General features: G+C 38.0%; 1 protein-coding gene across 4 annotated transcripts in view; it reads right to left on the bottom strand.

The window, feature by feature from the left end:
• The window catches only part of LOC124947896 (transcription factor SOX-6-like), a 177,375-nt gene that overhangs the window by 115,409 nt on the left and 42,187 nt on the right, over positions 1 to 19,779 (bottom strand). For 2 of the 4 annotated variants that reach the window (XM_047490658.1, XM_047490662.1), the window contains exons 2-3: positions 3,792 to 3,886; positions 2,255 to 2,305 (exon numbers count right to left, since the gene is read on the bottom strand). In XM_047490658.1, the coding sequence (XP_047346614.1) occupies positions 2,255 to 2,305; positions 3,792 to 3,886 (146 nt within the window). The remainder of the gene's footprint in view (positions 1 to 2,254; positions 2,306 to 3,791; positions 3,887 to 19,779) is intronic. The other 2 variants (XM_047490659.1, XM_047490661.1) reach the window with 1 other exon arrangement.

The following is a 19,779-nucleotide window of genomic DNA, read 5'->3' as shown; positions in this document are numbered from 1 at the left end:
AATTCATATTCATTACATTTTAAATATTACAAATACAACAATAATTACGAAAGAATCTACGTAACAGATCTAAAAAAAAAAAAAAAAAAAAAAAAAAAAAAAAATTGAATGCATTATAACGATATGAAAACATAAAAAAAAAAAAAGAATAAATAAATAAATAAAAAGATCATTCGATTGAAACGTATAAAAATATAATAAAGTAATTGACACCAATTTTTGTATGGCTAATCAATATATGACATAATCGTACTTCGAATTTGCATACTGAAGTTAAAATTTCGTCGCTACCGATCGACGGATGCAAAATGTCTCGAGCATGTCGCAAGAGAATAAAATCGAGAACAGTCTCTCTACGAACGCGTCTCGTAACTTTCCATTCTCCGCGTGTGTGTCGTTTGCGCGAACGAACGAAAGACGCGCGCAAGAGAGGCCACCATCGACAAACGATTCGAGTGAAACTCGTTAATTTCGTAGCCCGTCAAGTCCGACGGTAATTCGATTCTCTTTTACGCAATTTCGGCGTTGTAGCGCGGTTTCCCGCTCGTAGAACTGCGAAACGAGCTTTCTGAACGACTCAACGGGTGTCTCAAGATGAGTGTCTCACTTTCCTTTCTTGACATAACTTATCAAAAAATTGAAGATGAAAAATATATTGATATTATATACCGATACTTTGACAAATACAATTTTGGATTTGTTTCAATTTTATGTAAAATGAAATTTTCCATATTGAAAATCGTTCATCTCTTCTCTCTCTCTCTCTCTCTCTCTCTCTCTCTCTCTTTCTCTCTCTTTCTGAGCTAAGCGACATGAATACAATTTTCAATTTACTGTACATAATATTAATGTTCAAATGAAACGAAAATGACCTGATAATATGAATACATTGAAATAACGTTACAAATAATCAAAAGCATTGAAATCTCCCTCAAAGCCAATCGAAATAAAAACGATCGATCGAGTATCTGCCTGATTTAATTTGATAATAAAAATTCTCGTTATAACGTTCCTTCTATTTTCTTTTCTTTTTTTTTTTTTTTTTTTTTTTTTTTTTTTTGTATAAAATAATCCTTCCTCACGTTTTCCATTTCTAATCTTAATATATTTACATACGTAAAAATGTTTAAAGAATGAACATTAAGATAAGAATATTTCACATTGGAATAAATTGAGAAGAACAAGCGATATCTTCGCGAAAAGAATTTTCACGATCGACGTAACGAGAGTTTCTCTCTTGAGATCTAACGCCGCCGTGACGATCGCGATCTTTCGTCTTCGCACGATGCCGCCGTTGGTGGAGTTTGTAAATCGATCGTGGCTGCGTCTAAGGTGGTACTGCGAAAGCGATCTAGCTCGTTAAGTACCGGCACTACTACTAGCCAGTGCAGAAGAGGAACGTTGGAAAACGATCCGCTTCGCGAAAGATCGAAGGAGAGATCGAGATCAAGAAAATAATGCGGTGGATCCTCCAACCGATAATCTTACCGAGCTCTGGCGAATTATGCGCGTTTCGTTCGCTTTATTATTCGCTTTTCTATGTGATCGATCGATCGATCGATCGATCGATAATGCTGAATAAAAACTATCGTATTTTGCTCGTTACCTCGACATTATTCTCCTATAAAATTTTTTATCTCATATAAATATAAAAAAAAAATGACAAAAATACGACAAAAATCGATCGGCAAAATCATAAGATATATATCAAGAGCGTCAATTAGAAATCGCGTAAAACGATCGGGATTATGTTCGTATTGTATAATAAAAACGATTAACAAAAAGAAAACAAAAAGAAGTATAGAGGCACGTTCTAGGAGCTACTTGAATTACTATATTATTGATTATTATCCACGTTAACTGGAATTGGTAAAAAAAAATTGATCTCTTTATTATATGGAGGAGCAATGAAGCATAACTGTTAAAGAGAAAACGTTCAAAGATAAATAATAATACTAAAATAATTTATCCTTATTATTTCGTGGAAATTGTCGTTTAAATTTTGTTCATTTTTATTTCCTTATTTCCCTTATATTCACGAAAAAGTAAGGGAAAGACAAAGAAAGACAGAGAAAGAGAAAGAAAGAGAGAGAGAGAGAGAGAGAGAAAGAGAGACAGACAGAGAGAGCAAGAGAGAGATACAAAACGAAACTAAAAGAAGGAAAAAAAAAGAGTCGAGTTCGGATTGCCCGGTCCGGTTTTCGCGGTACCACCCCGTATACCGCATGGGAAAATAAATCTTGTGGACACTCACCGGGAGGGAGACTGGACACTGGACGCTGTCACCGGACACGGGTTGCAGCGACTGCAACAGATCGCGTGCGTGAAAGAGAGGACGGCTATCAATGGCTGCATTATACAATACCAACTGGCAGTGTACACGGACGTATATCTATATATATATATATGTGTATATAGATATATCCATATACGTATATATACGTGGAGACATATGTGTGTGTATTATATACGTATAACACGCACTCAGAGACACTTGTTACAGTGTAGACTCGATCATGCATGGAGCGAGTGTCGGACGTTACATACGCGAATTAAATGTACATATCGTGTATGTATGTATGTATATATGTATGTATATATATGTATATATATATATATATATACACATACATATATAAAGTATTCCCTCAAGAAAATCTCTACGTGCAAACTCTCGTCCACTACACTCGTTCGCGAAAGAAAGAAGAACACGATGAGACGAAACAAACGAATAATGTTATGGATGAGCCCGAAGACGTTTCCAGACCGAAAGAGGTTGTGCCTTGCCTGTTGTCCTCGCTCCGTCCTGCTCCACCCTGTTTTCTTACGTTTACTTTACGACGAGCATTTTGCCGATTAGATATCGCCCTTTTGCAAACATCACGTCAGGAGTGGATTCGATCATTGTACGACTCTTTTTCTTTCTTTCTTTCTCTCTCTCTCTCTCTCTCTCTCTCTCTCTCTCTCTCTCTCTCTTTCTTGATCGATCGATCGATCGGTAGGTCGGTCGATCTATCTCCATCTCTTTTGCTCTCGCTCTCGACCGGACTGACCTGTTCACGTCGCATATAGAGCCGCAATAACTATATCCAGCCGACGCTTTTTTCCTAAGTGCGTTCTTGCACCAACTGGAAATGAATTGAGTTATTGTAAAATCGTGTCCAGTTGCCCCGTAGTTCTCGTTCTATCTTTATTTTTCTTTCTCTTTCTCTTTCTCTCTCTCTCTCTCTCTCTCTCTCTCTCTCTCTTTCACTGGCATAAGAGTGAGAGAATAAAATGGGAAGAGAGGAGTGGATAGAGCACGTAATAGTACCATTTTCCTTCTCCAGTTCATAACTACGCGCACGGTGCGTTGCCACGTGCTTGGTTAAACGATATATCTCGAACATAAAGAGAGAGTCGTGCATGGTTTCTTCTTTTATTTTTTTCCCTTTCTTTCTTTCTTATTTAATTTTTTTTTCTCTCATTCTTTTTTGATCGTCATATCAATTTCTGATAAAATCATTGAACATCAAGATCTTACTTTTCCTTAAAATATTATTCAATACGATTCACGCTTTTTTTCTAATAGTTCGAAATTTTATCAAAGAATTCTATATATATATACATATATATATATATATATATATATATATATATATATGTATATATATTATATAAATATACCTGTATAAATTATTTCAATTTGTCTTTCGTAAGTATATAAATATTGAACGGAAAAAGAAAAAAATATTTTCTGATTCTAATAAATAAAATACAATTGACAAATCAAATGACGTTTTAGTACTCACCGGCTACGTATCTCGTTCCAGGTGATCGGGTTTATGGCCGTGACGACCCCATCTACCGTCGAACAATTACGGCGAACATCGGGAAGCGCACCGTTCTGTAAACGAAACAATAACGGAGTGTCTTCGTTAGTCTCTCAGCACGATCTTACGTCACGGGAATGTAATCGTACGAACGAACGCTCGTTCTCCATCTTCTAGAACGTAGAAATCTATGCGAACGCTTGTTAAAGGAAAGTAACGATCTAACGCGAAATTTTCCCACGGGAGGCAACTCTTCTATGAAGATTAAGATATATCGAACGATTTTACGTATCGATAGTCGAAATCGTCATGAATCCTTGGACTTTGTACATTATTCTTTGTAAATATAATGATAAATAAGTTAATAATTAATGATATGAATTAACATTATTTATTGATCCTTTCAAGTTTTATGATGATCTTTGGTATTAATTATTATCAATGTAATTAATATATGCATGAGAATTTACATTATTCAAAAATTGTATTTCTTATTGCTCACAACTTATCTCATAAAATAATCTAAATTGAAAGGAATTGATATATCTCTTCGTTTCTTTTGAAAGTGATGAAAGAAGGAAAAGAGAAAGCTTATTGGCAAAGATTCAAGGTCGAAAAATTTGCATACTTCGAATAAACGGATACTTGAAAGAATAGTTGGATAAGACAAAGAACGATGATTCAGAGATCGGAAGAAAAAAGTACCTGGTAGATGACACCAGATTCCTATGAACTTGAACACTACGTCACTGTCTCCCTTTTAACCAACCAAGTAAAGTACATACACGCTCCCCACGCTTCAAAGTTTTATAGCCGAAATACCGATCTTCTCCCTCTTTATCGAAAAGATATCGCTGACTAATACGACGATTTTAAGAATGCCATTTCCCTTTTCGCATCTTTTATGTCGCTCCTCGAGATACGCTAGTACCTTTCGGCTGCTAAATATAAATCATTTTGTTCGATTAATTTAAAAAAAAAAAACGAAAAAAAGAAAAAAGGAAAGGAACAAACTCTTTGACATCCTGTATATAATAAATTTAGATTTACAACAAGAAGGAAATACATTTAACTCCTTCGAAAGTTCGAGCAAAGTAGAAATCTCGAAATCTTCGTACTGGACTTACCGTTCCTAGAGAAGTCAACTCACGTTCTAATAATAGCGGAGCTAATTAATTCTCAAACATGTAGGTAATGTACCTGCAACTACGTAGACGCTTCTGGTTAGCTAAAATCCGTAAACTCGTTACGTAGTCACTTAGGACACTGTGGTAAGAAAACGATATCTGTAAAGGTCACGAACGTTCTCGTTCTAGAAGGGTAGCTCGAATGCATGAAGAAAAAAAAAGATAAAAAAAAAAAAAAAAGAAAAATGAAAAAACGAATATAACTAAAAGACGATGATATAACAGATTTCTCTTTTTGAGTAATATCCAAGTACTTAGTTGTTACAACAGTAACAATGACAACACCATAACAACAACAACAATAACAATAGGATAATTATATTTAAATAAAGACAAATATTATGAAATGTTTTATCTAAAGTTTTTATTTATGTAAACATTTTATCTATCAATTACTTGAAAATACAAACATTATCTATCATATAATTACAAATTTTATGATACGATGAGTATAACAATTTAAAAATTATATATTAAATAATTATGTTATTAAAAGTCATTTTAATTAAGAAGTATCTAACAATCGATATAAATATCTAATAAATTCTTTTCTATTTATTACTCCTATGAAGTATATATATAGACTTGATGCACAACTAAAATAACAGATCCTAAAGTACGATAAACTAAATTCCTTCCTCCTCCTCCTCCTCCTCTTCTTCCTCTCTCTCTCTCTCTCTCTCTCTCTCTCTCTCTCTCTCTTTCTTTCTTCTTCTTGTCTCTTACAAAGCAGAGCAAAAGTCGAACGAATAGCAATGCAAACGTAAAAGATGTTTCTGCTGTAAGGAGGTAGAAGAATTTTTCGATCATCAAAGAGCCGTAAAGCCGTCGAGCGTTACTATCCGGGTCTCCTTTATTTGCGGTGGAAAAGTGAGGGCAGGCTACTAACCGGGAACGTGAAGATCTAGAAACGGCGCTTTCAACTGGATGACAGGCGAAAGGCATCCGGTCGAATGGGAGGACGTATAAAATCAAGTTGGATTACGTGCGAATGGTCGTCTTGCTACGTCGGCCGATATACTTAGCAAGTAATCGATGCTAGCATATACTATATATAAATATGTGTGTACATATATATATATATATATATATATATATATATGTATGTATACATATAGATAGATTAAATGAGGGTACTCGAAAGCCTGGTAGAACGTCGCTTAGCCGATAGTACCTACACGTATAAACGCTGACAATCGGACAGCTAATTCTACTTCCCTTCGCTTTTAGCTCTCCTCTGAGCCGAGTAAAGTAACAAATCTTCATTGCTATCGTGCGTGGCGCTATTTCCTTTACAAAACCGACGACATTCGACGTGATCGCAGCGAATATAAAATAGATATATCTAATACGTATACTTATATATATGTATATATATATATATATAGATATATATATATATATAATATATATTCTATAAAAGTAATTAGAGTCTATTTCATTAATTTTCTTATATGAATGGATTTTTGTTTGAAAATAAAGAAGAAGAAGAAGAAGAAGAAGAAGAAGAAGAAGAAGAAGAAGAAGAAGAAGCAAAGAAAAAAGAAGAAAAAGAATACAAAGGGCAGATATAGGCTGGATATTGAAGAAGATTTTTGATTGGTCGCTGATCACGAAAGGTTCTCAAAAGAAAGCGACGGAAGCGTTAACGGGATGACTTTCTCAATCCGTTATTCTGTAAGGGAGAAAAAGAAGAAGAGGAAGAAGAAGAAAAAGAAGAGAAGGAAGTTTTAAAAAAAGACGAAGAAAAAGGTATAAATACGAGACGATTGATAATCGTTAAGATAAAATTCTCATGATAATAAATGGAAACGAAGAAAGGTAGAATTGGTTTTAATAAGTTCTTGCCTACACGGTAATATTCGATTTTCATTGAATTCATAAAAAAAAAAAAATATATATATATATATATATATATAAAGATACATATATGTATACATGATTATATCTAACAAATACATGCAGACTCATACTCAAATCAGAATCAATATTCTCTTCCTTTCGACGGCGAAAACTAACAAAATTGTTTATCTTTTGAAGTACAAAACGGAGGCACAAGAAAGAAAGAGAGAAAGAGAAAAAGGTAGAGAAAGAGAGAAATAAGGGGAAAAAAACAGAGAAATCGCTGCTCTCACAATATCGCAATATGTAAGTTACATATCTTAACGAATCCATGAAGAGAACACAGGCTACCGATTAAAAGGGAAATTTCGTGGGTTTCGTATGGTACTGATAAAAAAGGACTAATAAGGATACCGTACGAGAAGAAACGACGAATCTTATCTCTTTCTCTGTCTCTCATTCTCTTTCTCTCGAAAAGGTAAGTTGCTCCCGGTTCTACCGTACGGGATAACATGCTAATGGAACGTGGGCGTAGCACGGAAATAAGGAGACGCGGGCGTGCTCGCACGACAAAGTGGTAAGTAGCCAATTTTGGTCTCGCTTTCGAGAGCGGCAAACCAGTCTTATAAACGTTCAACGAAAGCACGATTCTTTCGATCCCTATCGATTACAACGACGACTAAAGCATGGAAATTGAAAGGACGTTTAATGAATATCTAAGAGAACCTTGAACAATAATCGGGATATAAACAATCTTTAATTTTATCAATCGTGATAAGTAGATACATATGTCGTTTTAATGATGACCTATTAGCACGAATATATTCATACGAAGATATTACATATAATTTGTTAGGTCTAATCTGATATAGCTATATTTAACGTCATAAAATTAAACACTATGTAAATGATCTAATCGAATGATAAAATAGTAATATCTTAAAAATATTCTAGATTAAATGATAAATTAAGCGACAGTATCTATTACTACTTTGTTGCAAAAGTGAAAATACACATGTAATACATACCTTCGTGGTACAGTAGTATACGCTCGATCGACTATGGTATGACGCAAATGTATATTGGTACTGTTCAAAGGATTAAATAAACGAGTGACTAACTGAAAATAGAGACATACACATTGGTGTTGATTCCTCGGCTTCTACAAAGCGACTAAGTTGTTATGTTTACATTAGCCACTTCATATCAAATAAAAAGAAGCACGTTAATCGATTTCAATGACTATAGATACTCGTCGATGTAAACCTTTTGTTTACTTTTCGTCGATCGAATGAATCATACACGCGAATGAAATGAAAAGAATAAAAGAAAGAAAAAAAAAAAAAAACAAAAAAAGAAAAAGAAAAAGAAAAAAACAACGAAATGAAAACGTTTCTTAAATCTATCGATGTATCTTAATAGTTATCTACGCGTAATATGATAATGTGTTTTGTTTTTTTTTTTTTGTGTGACACAAATCGATCAATACAAATTAGAATAGAAGAAAAAAGAAAAAAGAAAAATAGAAAAACATACAATATATATTATACATATATATTTAGCTTATTAAAATGCAAACTGAAAAAGCGAAATATACAAGTATTAAACAAGATAGAATAAGACCGTGTTGAATATAACATGAAATACTAAGCCATCCAGATAGAAAGAGAAAGATGAGAGAGAAAGAGAAAGAAAAAGAAAGAGAGAGAGAGAGAGAGAGAGAGAGAGAAAATTACTAGGAAGTGACGGAAGAGATCAAGAAGGCAATAGGAATAGTTTAAGGGGCATCGGTCAGGTAGGAGTCCGGTAGGCGAGCCGTTTGCCGGTTAGAAGGCGAGTCCAAGCCTCTGGAAGGATGCTGGAGAGGCCACCGAGTGGTGGCGGCACGGCCGGTGTGGTCAGGTGGCTCGCAAGGACGCGGCAGGCCGTTCACCCGTACACCACTCTTTCCCCACCCCACCCCATCCCACCATATCTCCACGCGTCGAGTTCTTCGCTCGACGACGACAACGACAACGCTTTGGGATCTCTCTCTCTCTCTGTCTCTCTCTCTCACTCTATCTCTTTTTTTCTCTCTCTCAACTGTACTGGACCGTTGTCCCTGCTGCTTCCATTGCCCCTTCTCCTCCATTCCTCGTTTACCTGAGCTCTACCCCCCACTATTTTCCACTACTTTAACCCCCACCAACTGGTTGAAGCAGTCGACACGAGCACCGTCTTAACTGAGTTACCGGTATTTGTACTCCGAGGAATCGCCGCTTACCCAACTCTACTCCTGTTCATGTAAACACGATAATTGGCCTGTTACACTTTGCCCCTCGTGTGCCGACCGAGGAAATTTTTTATCGATAATATGGCGAAAAGCGTTAACCGTAAAGTAAGATTTCTCTTGGAGAGAAAGAAAAAGATAAATAAAAGGAGAGATAGAAATTGAAGGATTCGATTTGGCTCGAGTTGATAAGTTGCCATTACTTTTATTTTTTTTTTTTTCTTTCTTTTTTTTCTTTTTTTACTGCGTGCCAACGAATATTATCAACCTGAAGGAATTCCATTTATATAATTGCACGTATATATATATATATTTGATTAAAAAATACATTCATGTATCTACATTGTCGATATCTGAGATAAATAAAGTATTATAATCCAATACTATAATGAGAATTTTACAATTTATATTTGAAACAGGCTAAAAGTCAATCTTACTAAGAGAATATCGATACGATCGGGAGATAGATAGATCGAGAGGCGTGTATAGTAATTAAGATGAAAATTTATAATCGTATATAGAAATCGAACGAATTCGTTTGGATGACTATAGGGACTATCTATCTTCGAAGCGAATACGAGGACGTTAATGGCGAGGAGTCCGAGCCCTGACATAAATCTTAGAATCCGGAAAGGAAAACGGTTAAGGCGTTAGAGTTACCACGGGATACGGCGATTCGTTTGCATTAACGCAATATTTTCTTGCCACCTGACCTTCCACCAGAAGAGGATGTCGCCGGGCGAAGCGATATATTGCGAATTAGCAAGGAGTATTATTCGTGCGAGTAATCTTAAGATAGTACTACTGAGGTACCTCCTCCACAACCCTCTCCAACTCCACCTCTAACTTTACCTCTACCTCCTATTTCCATTTCCATCTCCTTCTTTTGCTCTTTACCAAAGGAGAAACGGAATTCTTCAAGGAACGTTTATTATCGTGATACAAGCGTAGTCGTGTAGTCCCGCGTGGAGAAGACACGCTATCGATTATCTCGAGTGCGAGAAGAGCTTTAGTTGGAACTAGCGAAAACCGTAAGAAAGAGAGAGAGAGAGAGAGAGGATAACTGGCTAAGAAACGGCTATTAAATTTTCTCATTGTCGCTACAAATCCTCCTTAGCTCTTTCGTTGTTGCTACTCTCATCTGATCGATGATGCCACCGTGCTAGTAAGTTTCTAACAGTGTAAGCAAAAGAATTTCTATAAAATATCGGCATAAAGCGTACGCCCTTCCTTCGTGATCATCGCCTATCGTATTCTCAAGGATTCTATCGTATGTATATAAGAAAAAAGCGTAAAAGAATGAGAGTGATTTTTTCAACCGACGAAATAATAGATCTTTTCGAGGAGGGTTCGAAAGAGAAAAAGAGAGAGAAAGAAAAAGAAACAGAGAAAGACAGAGAGAGAGAGAGAGAAAGAGAAAGAGAGAGAAAGCAAGAGAGATGGAATCATAATCACGGTAAAGAAAAAAGAGAGAAAAAGAAAGAAAGAAGAAGGGAGTTTGCTCTCCCGCAGGGAACTAATAACCGGGTTTCGCAGACGTGTCCCATGCACACGCACGCGTGTTCCTCGCGTGCGCTACTCCTCTTCGTTGCTTTCATGACGAGTATCGGCATCAAAAGCAGCAACAACGAGTCGCGGTATCGAATTGGCTTGATTCTCTCTCTCTCTCTCTCTCTCTCTCTCTCTCTCTCTCTCTCTCTCTCTCTCTCTCTTTCGAATGCACGCGTCAAAACGCAGGTAGCCGATAAACGGATGGCGGCGTTCTTTCGCTGTTATTAGTTTTCTTTTTCGTAACACGCGTCCTGTCAGGGCCAGGAAATAAGAAGTATTCCGTTAGGAGTTACTTTGTCAGCCACGGCAAAGTGACTTTATAGAGAGAGAAAGAAAGAAAAAGAGAGAGAGAGAGAGAGAGAGAGAGAGAGAGAGAGAGAGAGAGAGCAGGCCGTAGACTCTCCTCTTTTTTTCTCACCCTTATATCTCTTTCTTTTTCTCTCATGTAACTACTCTTTCTCTGGCAGACCCATTCATCTCGAAGTGATTCTGGAAGAGAAGAAAAGGGGAAATAAAGAGAAAGCGAGAGAGAGAGAGAGAGAGAGAGAGAGAGAACTTGTAAAGGAAGTCGATCGAACAGAAATTGAATGATCGGCTTGGGGGTGGTAGAAAGGGGGTGAGAGGATTCTAGGGCGCTTGATTGTTCATTCAAACAACAATCGTAATTGCGTTACACGCCGCCGAAGGGGCAAAGGGGAACAAGTAAAGGGCTGAGAAGGGTGGGAGTGGGGGTGGAGAACGATGGGAAAACTCGATGACGTTGTCCTCGTTGTTCTCTCTCTCTCTCTCTCTCTCTCTCTCTCTCTCTCTCTCTCTCTTTCTGTCTTTTTCTTTCTCTTGATTTTTATTGGGGAACAAATCGGTCCCGAGTCTCGACGAGTGGCCAATTCAGAAAAAAAAGCTTTTCGGATCCCCGTGTGATTCTTTAAGAGCAACCTGGCACTATGCTAACGTTATTACGAACGCCAACGTCAAGAGAGCACGTTCCAATTCGATATCGTCCACTTCTTCGGATCTCGTTAACTTTTCTTTTTCGTGATATCGCTAATCGATTTATTCATTTAGAAAATCGAAGATCATTGATTTTTCGAGAAGATAGATTAGATCTAACTTCTTCTTTTTTTTCTCTTTATTTTTTTTTCTTTTTCTTTTTTTTTTTTTTTTTTTTTTTCGAGAAAAAAAAATCTTCGGAATGTCGAATTGTCGAATCATCGGCGTAGCGGTATCTCAAGGTCAAAAGAAGGCACGTGGATATTAAGTAGGATGAGCGAAATCGCAAATGGCTAAGCTCGATTCTTGAATTATGAGAAGGTTTTAGCTTGATGAGTGGTACTCGAAGCTGCCGTATCTCCACGTATCTCTCTACGTACGTACCGATTATATAGCACGCAAAGAGGTCTCGTGCCCGTCTCTCCTAGACTAATGCCAAGAATGGACTATGAAGTTGATGGAAAACGATGGAAGGGAAAGGGGAAAGAAGAGAAGAAGAGGAAAAGAGTCAGAGAGGGAAACTAACGATTTACTCGGTTAATATTTGTTCAGCTATGTGTTCCTTTTCGAGTCGCCTACTAAATCGAGGTTGACGTATTGTTACTACCTCCGTTGCGATTAACATAATAATGCAAACACAATGACACGGCGGTCTCCAGGCCTGACTGGTGTCTGTTTGAGCAGGTGAAAATTTTACCGTGGCCATCGCGGAATTGCGTAGGCGCCCTCCTGCCACTATGTAACCTCTTCTTCCTTCTCCTCCTTCTTCTCTTCTTCTTCTTCCTCTTTCTACTACTTATTCTCATTCGTTTCTCCTTCGAGAAAAAGTTATGCCAACTCCCGCATGTTGTTGCATTACAGCGAAACCAATTGTTTTCTAATTCAATTAGTACCGTCTCGTGAATTTTCAGTCTTTCTTTTTTTATCTTTCTTTCTTTCTTTTTTCTTTTTTTTTTTTTTTTTTTTGTCGGCACGAGCGAGCCGTGATTCGCGCTTATAGACTTTCTTTCACATCGAGGCCTCGTCGTAGTTAGTATTGTTGAACCTCGACAAATCTTTATCTCTCGAGGAAGAACGTTCTATCCATTGACTACTTTTCTTTTTTTTTTTTTTCTTTTCTTTCAACAAATTTTTTCGCTATCCTTCTTTCTATGCGATGAGAAACGCGTTGTGTGTACTCGTTATCAAAGAGAGACCAGAGTTTTTATCTCTCATTGAATTCGTAACGTACACCGGAGATTTCTCATTTCCAGGTAATTAATTTACAATGAACCGGACGAAAGAGGGGGAGCTAATCCTTGTTTTCGAGGGTTACTTACCAGCTCGAACTTCTATCATACAGTAAAAGGGATGCTTGCTCACCGCAAACAACGAACGCCGAGCATAATTGACTCTTCCACTCTCTCTCTCTCTCTCTCTCTCTCTCTCTCTCTCTCTCTTTCTCTACACGTTTCCCCTCGTATCGATAAATTTTTCGACGATCGAATTAATGTGAGAGAAAGAGAGAAAGAGACAGAGAAAGAGAGAGAGAGAGAGAGAGAGAGAGAGAAATAGTGATAACATGATGTTGTATTAAGAGCCATTCGATAAACATTCGTTTCGATAGAACAAATTTTACCGATGTCAAAATCTCTGCAGGATACAATTTTACGAAGAGTGAATGTTATAAATAAATCAAATTTTTACCAATAAATAAACATTGATAAACGATATACTAATTCGTTTCATTAAAATTTAATCAAGAATGAACGTGTTTGTAAATTCTGTATACTCTTGATATTCATGTACGATTCAAAATGTTTTGTTACGTGTTATTTTTTTTTTTTTTTTTTTTAGTTATAATAATAATAATAATAATAACAATAATTAAACTGTCATTCAAAAAATAATAGAAAACAAACGAAGAAAATGTGAGTTGGACTTTTTTAGACGAATCCTTTCCATCCCTTTCCCTCTTTTTTTTCTAGGGCAGTTGTCGAAGGGTATCCTGTATAACACGGAGAAAACGTTTGCCAAGCATAGATGGCGGGGAACTTAATCGTAAAAAATAATTGCTAGTAGAGGAGAATCGGGGAGAGAAGGTTATGAAGGTGGAGAAGATGGAAAAGAAAAGAGAACAGCAGAGAAAAAGCTCGCGTACCGGATGCAGGCCGGAAAATGACAATCACTAGGCGCAGGACAGTTTCCTCTGTCTGACGTCAATCTGTGAGAATCAGTTGGATTTGCTCGGCGGTGCAATCTGCTAAGGGGGTGACATATCAGAAGGGGTGGATAGCCGCCCGGGGCTCGTTCAACCTTCGCTCTAATTTATCGACTCGTCGATGGTTCTCTTAAGGTGTCCATCCTTTCTCAAAATGATGAACGAATTGAGAAAATCGATAACGTTGATTTATCAATAACGTTGATTTTATAAGAGGACTTGTGCTTATTCTTAAAGAAAAAAAGAAAAAAAGAAAACAAGAAAAAAGAAACAAAACAGAGCAGAAAATTAAAAACAAAATAAAAATAAAAATTAAGTTTAGAACGAGTCAGATCGATAATACGTACTTAATTATGGAAATGATAATGATGATGATGATGATGATGATGATGATGATGATGATGATGATGATGATGATGATGAAAGTAAATAAATTAAAATGCAAAATGATCGAGCACTGACGAGCTTAAGTTATATTACCGGTCGATAGATAATATGCTAAAATAATTATTATTTTCTCTTCGAGGCTAACGAGAAGCGATAATGTCGTTCTTCTGACAACCTTCATTCTCTGTTCCCCCAGTTTTTTTTCTCCACCCTTCGACGAGCTTGTACCGCGATAATAATCGACGAGATCTCTCGACAGGTGTCCGCCAAGGACGATTTTACATACGGCACGTCACTCTCGATCTTTTTCCCAACGTCAAACCCAACGAAGGGTTCTTTCGTCCTACGAGAAACATCGGGATTATCGATAAGACGAATAAGGTCTTCACGCAAAATTGGAAAGAGAGTCATCGTCTTCGATATATATATATATATATATATATATATATATATATATATATATATATATATATATATATATCAAAGATCGATCGACAGCTAAAGGATAAAAAAGATAAAAAAAAAAAAAAAAAGCCATACGTAATTATAACTTAATCAAGAAGTCGGACACTCATTTCTAATTGTCTACGTTATTTGATCTTCGTTTACTTTCGACCACTTTTCGATTATCTCGACGAATTATTTTTATTCTCGACATCTTTCTTTCGATCTCTACTCGTGGACAATTTACATAACAAATCGAATTCAAGTGGATCGGAACAATGTACCAACGAGATCGTTAATTAATTTAGCGTGTTAATTATCAGAGAGGATTCGATAAGACTGAATGCATTGCGTATAATTAATAAAGACGTGAGCCTTTCGTTCCATTAGAACATTGTATCGTTTTAGAACGAGTGAAATGAAAAAGCTCACCGTATGAGATAGCGATTACTTTTATATCCACTGGTAAAGAAAGAAAGAAAGAAAGAGAGAGAAAGAGAGAGAGAAAGAGAGAGAGAAGCAATGGTATAAAACATGAAAAGCAAAGGTCGCGTAACAAGAATCTCGAGGCATTAGCCTTCCATTTCAAGTCTGACTCGAACGAACGGGTCTCTCTTGTACCTGTTTTTTATCTCTCTCTTTCTTCCTTCGTTCTTTCTCTCTTTCTCTCTCTCTCTCTCTCTCTCTCTCTCTCTCTCTCTCTCTCTCTCTCTCTTTCGCAGGTAAAACGTATCCTCCTTCGACGTTCGTTGGCTTTGTGGCGGAGATCGGTGCAGCGTGATTTCACCCCCTATGTAGATGGGCACAAGCGAAAGAGCATGCATGAGAGAAAGAAAGGGAAAGAATATTAAAGAGACGGCCGTGTTTCCGTGCTACGCTTTGCGATCCTCTTTCTTTCCTTCGGTAAAGGTCCGAGTCGTTTCTTATTAGTTATTAGTGTACTCGCTCGAGCGCGTGGCAACGGTGGCAGCGAACGAAGAGAGAAAAAAGAAATAAAAAAAAAAAAAAAAATAAAATAAAGAAAAAAGAAAGAAAGAGAAGTATAGAAGAGGATGGAGGAAATAGGAGGCAAACGAAATGGTTTGCAAGCGTGGAAGGAAGAATAGAGACGAAGTCTTGAATGGGGCCTTTGAATTACCGCTGGCTGCTTGTTTTCCATAGACACATAATGTATATACACGGCTGTACGGGCGACTCCAGGTCGGGAACGCAAGAGAGTAGTAGCATGGCTTGCCAAGTAATACATAAGTATAGCCAAGCTCGGCGATACGAGCTTACACAAGCGAATCCGCGAAGTCCATAGATGGAACGAGAAAGAGGGAGAGAAAGATAGATAGAGAGAGAGAGAGAAGAAAAAGGGAGGAGGAAGAGTAGGAAGAGAAAGAGGGAAGGCGCCAGAACACGGCTACTCGACTGGCATCGTCACCACACCACCATCACCGTATCACCAAGCAGCACTAGCATCACCACTGCTATCATCCTCTTCTGTCCTTTCTCCCTGTCGCCCGGTGTCCCACCTCCACCCTCTTCGACTCTCTGAAAGATTCTCTCTCTCTCTCTCTCTCTCTCTCTCTCTTACTCTTTTTTTCTCTCACCATACGGTGTACACCCTGTCGTCTTGTGAAAAGAATAATGTCTCTCTTTGAAACATTAGCAATTCTATGATCGCCACCTTTATTTATATACGGCACGACGACGCAGTTCGCTCCACCTCCACTGCCTTCACCCTATTCGCAGAGAACTCGCGTATGAATATACATATATTGCCATATATATATAGAAAGAGAGAGAGAGAGAGAGAGAGAGAGAGAGAGAAAGATAGAGAAAGAGGTATGTTGTCGTGGATAGGACGGAAAGAAAATTGTGAGAGACGGACGGGAAAACGGAGGAGGAGATGAAGCTGGTGGAGGTGGTTTTCTCTGCACCGATGAAGAAGTAAGAAGAGGGACAGAGATAGAAAAGTTACTGCTGTCGTCGTTGGTACTAGTGATGATGATGGTGATGGTGATGGTGTTGATGGTAGTAGTGGTAATGTTGATGCTAGTGTTGGTGTTGCTGGTGGTGTTGCTACTACTACTACTGCTGTTGCTGCTGCTGCTGCAAACGCTACCGTTGCCTTGTTACAAAATACTTTAATTAATGACCCCTCGGAACAAATTTACCTTCATTATTAGCACATTCATGCCGCGCGCCTCGACGGCGTTACGTACGTGAGCGCGCGTGTACGTAACACGTGTATTCGAGAGTCACAAAGACCGGCATTGTGCGGGACGCTCATAAAAGGCGCCTGTTCTTGCGCGGGCTTTAAATAATTCAATTCACCGAATGCTTCCACTCCTCCCCCTCTCCTCCTCCTCCTCCTCCTCCTCCTTCCTTCTCCTTCTCCTCCTCTTCCTTCTCACTCACTGCCAAGCATCGCCTTTTGCCTCTGTTGCTGCTACTGCTGTTGCTGCTACTGCCGTTGCCGATGGCGTTTCTCCTCTTCGTTAGAGGAACTTAAGCGCAAATAGAAAGAGAAAAACACACAGAAAGAAAGAAAGAAAAAGAAAGAGAGAGAGAGAGAGAGAGAGAAAGAGTGCAACGAGAAAATACGAGGAAGGAGTCACAGTGCGGAAAGAAAGAAAGGGTGCGATCTTAGTGGACTCTCGCGACCCTCATCGAGCATTTCCTTTCGTTGCAGAAGAACCTTTCCCCTTCTTTCCCTGCTCCTCTTTCTCTCCCTGTTCATCCTCTGTTGAGAAGAGCCAACCATCGGACCCTCGACGCAATACTTGGATCACGATGATCTTATCCACCGTGACAACCCATCACATTCTCGCGTGATACCCGAGAGAAGCCTTCGCTAATTATTCCTCGCGTCGACACGACACGAGCTTAATAATATTTCATCGTATAACTGTTGAGAGATATAGGGGTGGGGGTGGGGGGCGGGGTTTAGTCGTACGTGTCCTTAGAATTTCCGGGGGAGTATCTACTTTTTCAATTATATCCCTTTGTACGTAGTTGTGATGAATTTCTTTTTTTTTTTTTTTTTTTTCTTTTTTCCTCTTACTTTTATTAATCAACGAAACTGACTTCTTCATCGTTTAATATTTATGGTAATAATTGAAAAAAAAAAAAACAAAAAAAAACAAAAAAAATTGATCATCTCTTCTACCCCTTATATTATACGTTATTGAAATAAATCGATGGTTTATTTCTTCCCATTCCATTACCTTCCCTATCTTATCCACACGAAATTCTAGTAACGTAGGACATTACCAGACGTTCCGAATAAATCCATACCGATGAACGTTCATTCTTCGAAGAGCGAGCACACGATAAAGAAACGTAGGTTGGTAGGTAGGTAGGTAGGTAGATACGTGGTGCACGAGGAGACACCGACCAAGGTACGAAGCGGTCATTAAACGAAGTCCTTTTAAATTACAAGCTGCATCGAGCGGCGAGGTCGAATGTAAAGCGATTACGCGTCGCCCGACGACTTTTTGTCGCACAAGTGAGATTCGGCCGAGTCGATCTCTATCTCTGGAGAAAGAGGTAGCCAACTAAATACATTCTCTCCCTCCATCCCTTCTTTCCCCCTCTCTCTTTCTCTCTCTCTCTCTCTTATTCTCCCTCTTTACGAAGATCTCGAATCTATCTTTCTATTAGTATAGCAGGATCCTATCCCGCTGTGGAGAAGGGAAAGGGTGGACCATGAAGATACTATAAATCACTCCTGTCGATCTTAAAGTATCTATTATTTTAATTGACTCGTCAGAGGTGGACGGTGATTACGGGTTAAGAGGTTGACCCATTGGATCATTTTTTTTCTTTCTTTCTCTCTCTCTCTCTCTCTCTCTCTCTTTTTCTTTTATTTATATTATTCCTTTTAACGTAACCATATAAAGATTCCTACTACTCCATAGCGAATATATTCTGTCTTGTTTGTTATGCCAAGATTGAGACGAGCGAATCGGAAGACATTAAAGCGACGCCGACTCGTTTATATCCAGCATAGAGAGAGAGAGAGAGAGAGAGAGAGAGAGAGAGAGAGAGAGAAAGAGAAAAAAAGAAAGAGAGAGAAAGAGAGCAAAACTTGGCCGTTTTCTTCGGAAGATGAGAAGAGGGGAAGTTAGTGGGTGGATAGTTGGTAGGTAAAGGAAGAGTTACGAGCCATGGATAAATCGATGGGGAAGAAAAGGAAAGCAAACGACGACGACCAAGACGAAGAAACCTCGCATAGCTCGTGAACGCACAATAACTCGTCTGTTCGAACGCTTCGCGCGTTCGAACGTTAGAGAGTTAATAAAGTGTGTAAAGAGAAAAGACTGGACGCAAGAGAGACCCGTTCCTCGTATCCCAAGCTAATTATTCACGCGTGTTTAAAATGCGAGATTCTTCATAGAAATCTGACTTTCTTCCTCTGGCATATAGAGATCTTACGTATATACAGATTTCATCTCGCGGCACACCCATCTATGTCCTACCTATTTTATTTTTCCTTTTTTTTAAATCTCCCCACCCCGCTTCACCACCCCGATTAGTTTCACGTTCTCTCGTTTTATTAAAAGCGAGTAAGAAAAAGAAAAAAAAAAAAAAAGAATAAGATTTATCATTGACTACGAATAACTTTGAATTTTTTACATAACATTCTTTACTCATACTTTCTCGGACTTACAATTAAACAGAATGAAATTATACGACATCTTGTAAACATTTCAAACGAGCTTCCCAAATAAAATTTTCTATCGTATTAGATCGTTTCGTCTCAATAAGGAGTCCCTTAAAATATATATAAAAAACAGGATAGTAATGGAAAAATAACGCCTCGCATACAGTGTATACGTTTTTCAGTATCTTGGCTATTGCCACAAGAAAAAGACAAAGAGGGAGAGAGAAAGAGAGAGAAAGAGAGAGAAAGAGAGAGAGAGAGAGATGGAATGGAGATGAGAGTAGAAAACACAGAGAAAGAAAAAGCAGAAGAGAGAGAGAGGGAGAAAGAGATAGAAAAAGAGAAAGAAAGACAGAGAGAGAGAGAGAGAGAGAAAGAGAGAAAGAGAGAGAAAAAAAGATGAAGAAGAAGAGAAGAAAGAGGAGGGTGCTCGTTCCGGGCTC

Source organism: Vespa velutina, chromosome 3 (assembly GCF_912470025.1).
Source record: "Vespa velutina chromosome 3, iVesVel2.1, whole genome shotgun sequence".
Taxonomy (NCBI): Eukaryota; Metazoa; Arthropoda; class Insecta; order Hymenoptera; family Vespidae; genus Vespa; species Vespa velutina.
Note: the sequence above shows the minus strand (reverse complement) of the source record. Positions and strands in the feature narration are given on the sequence as shown.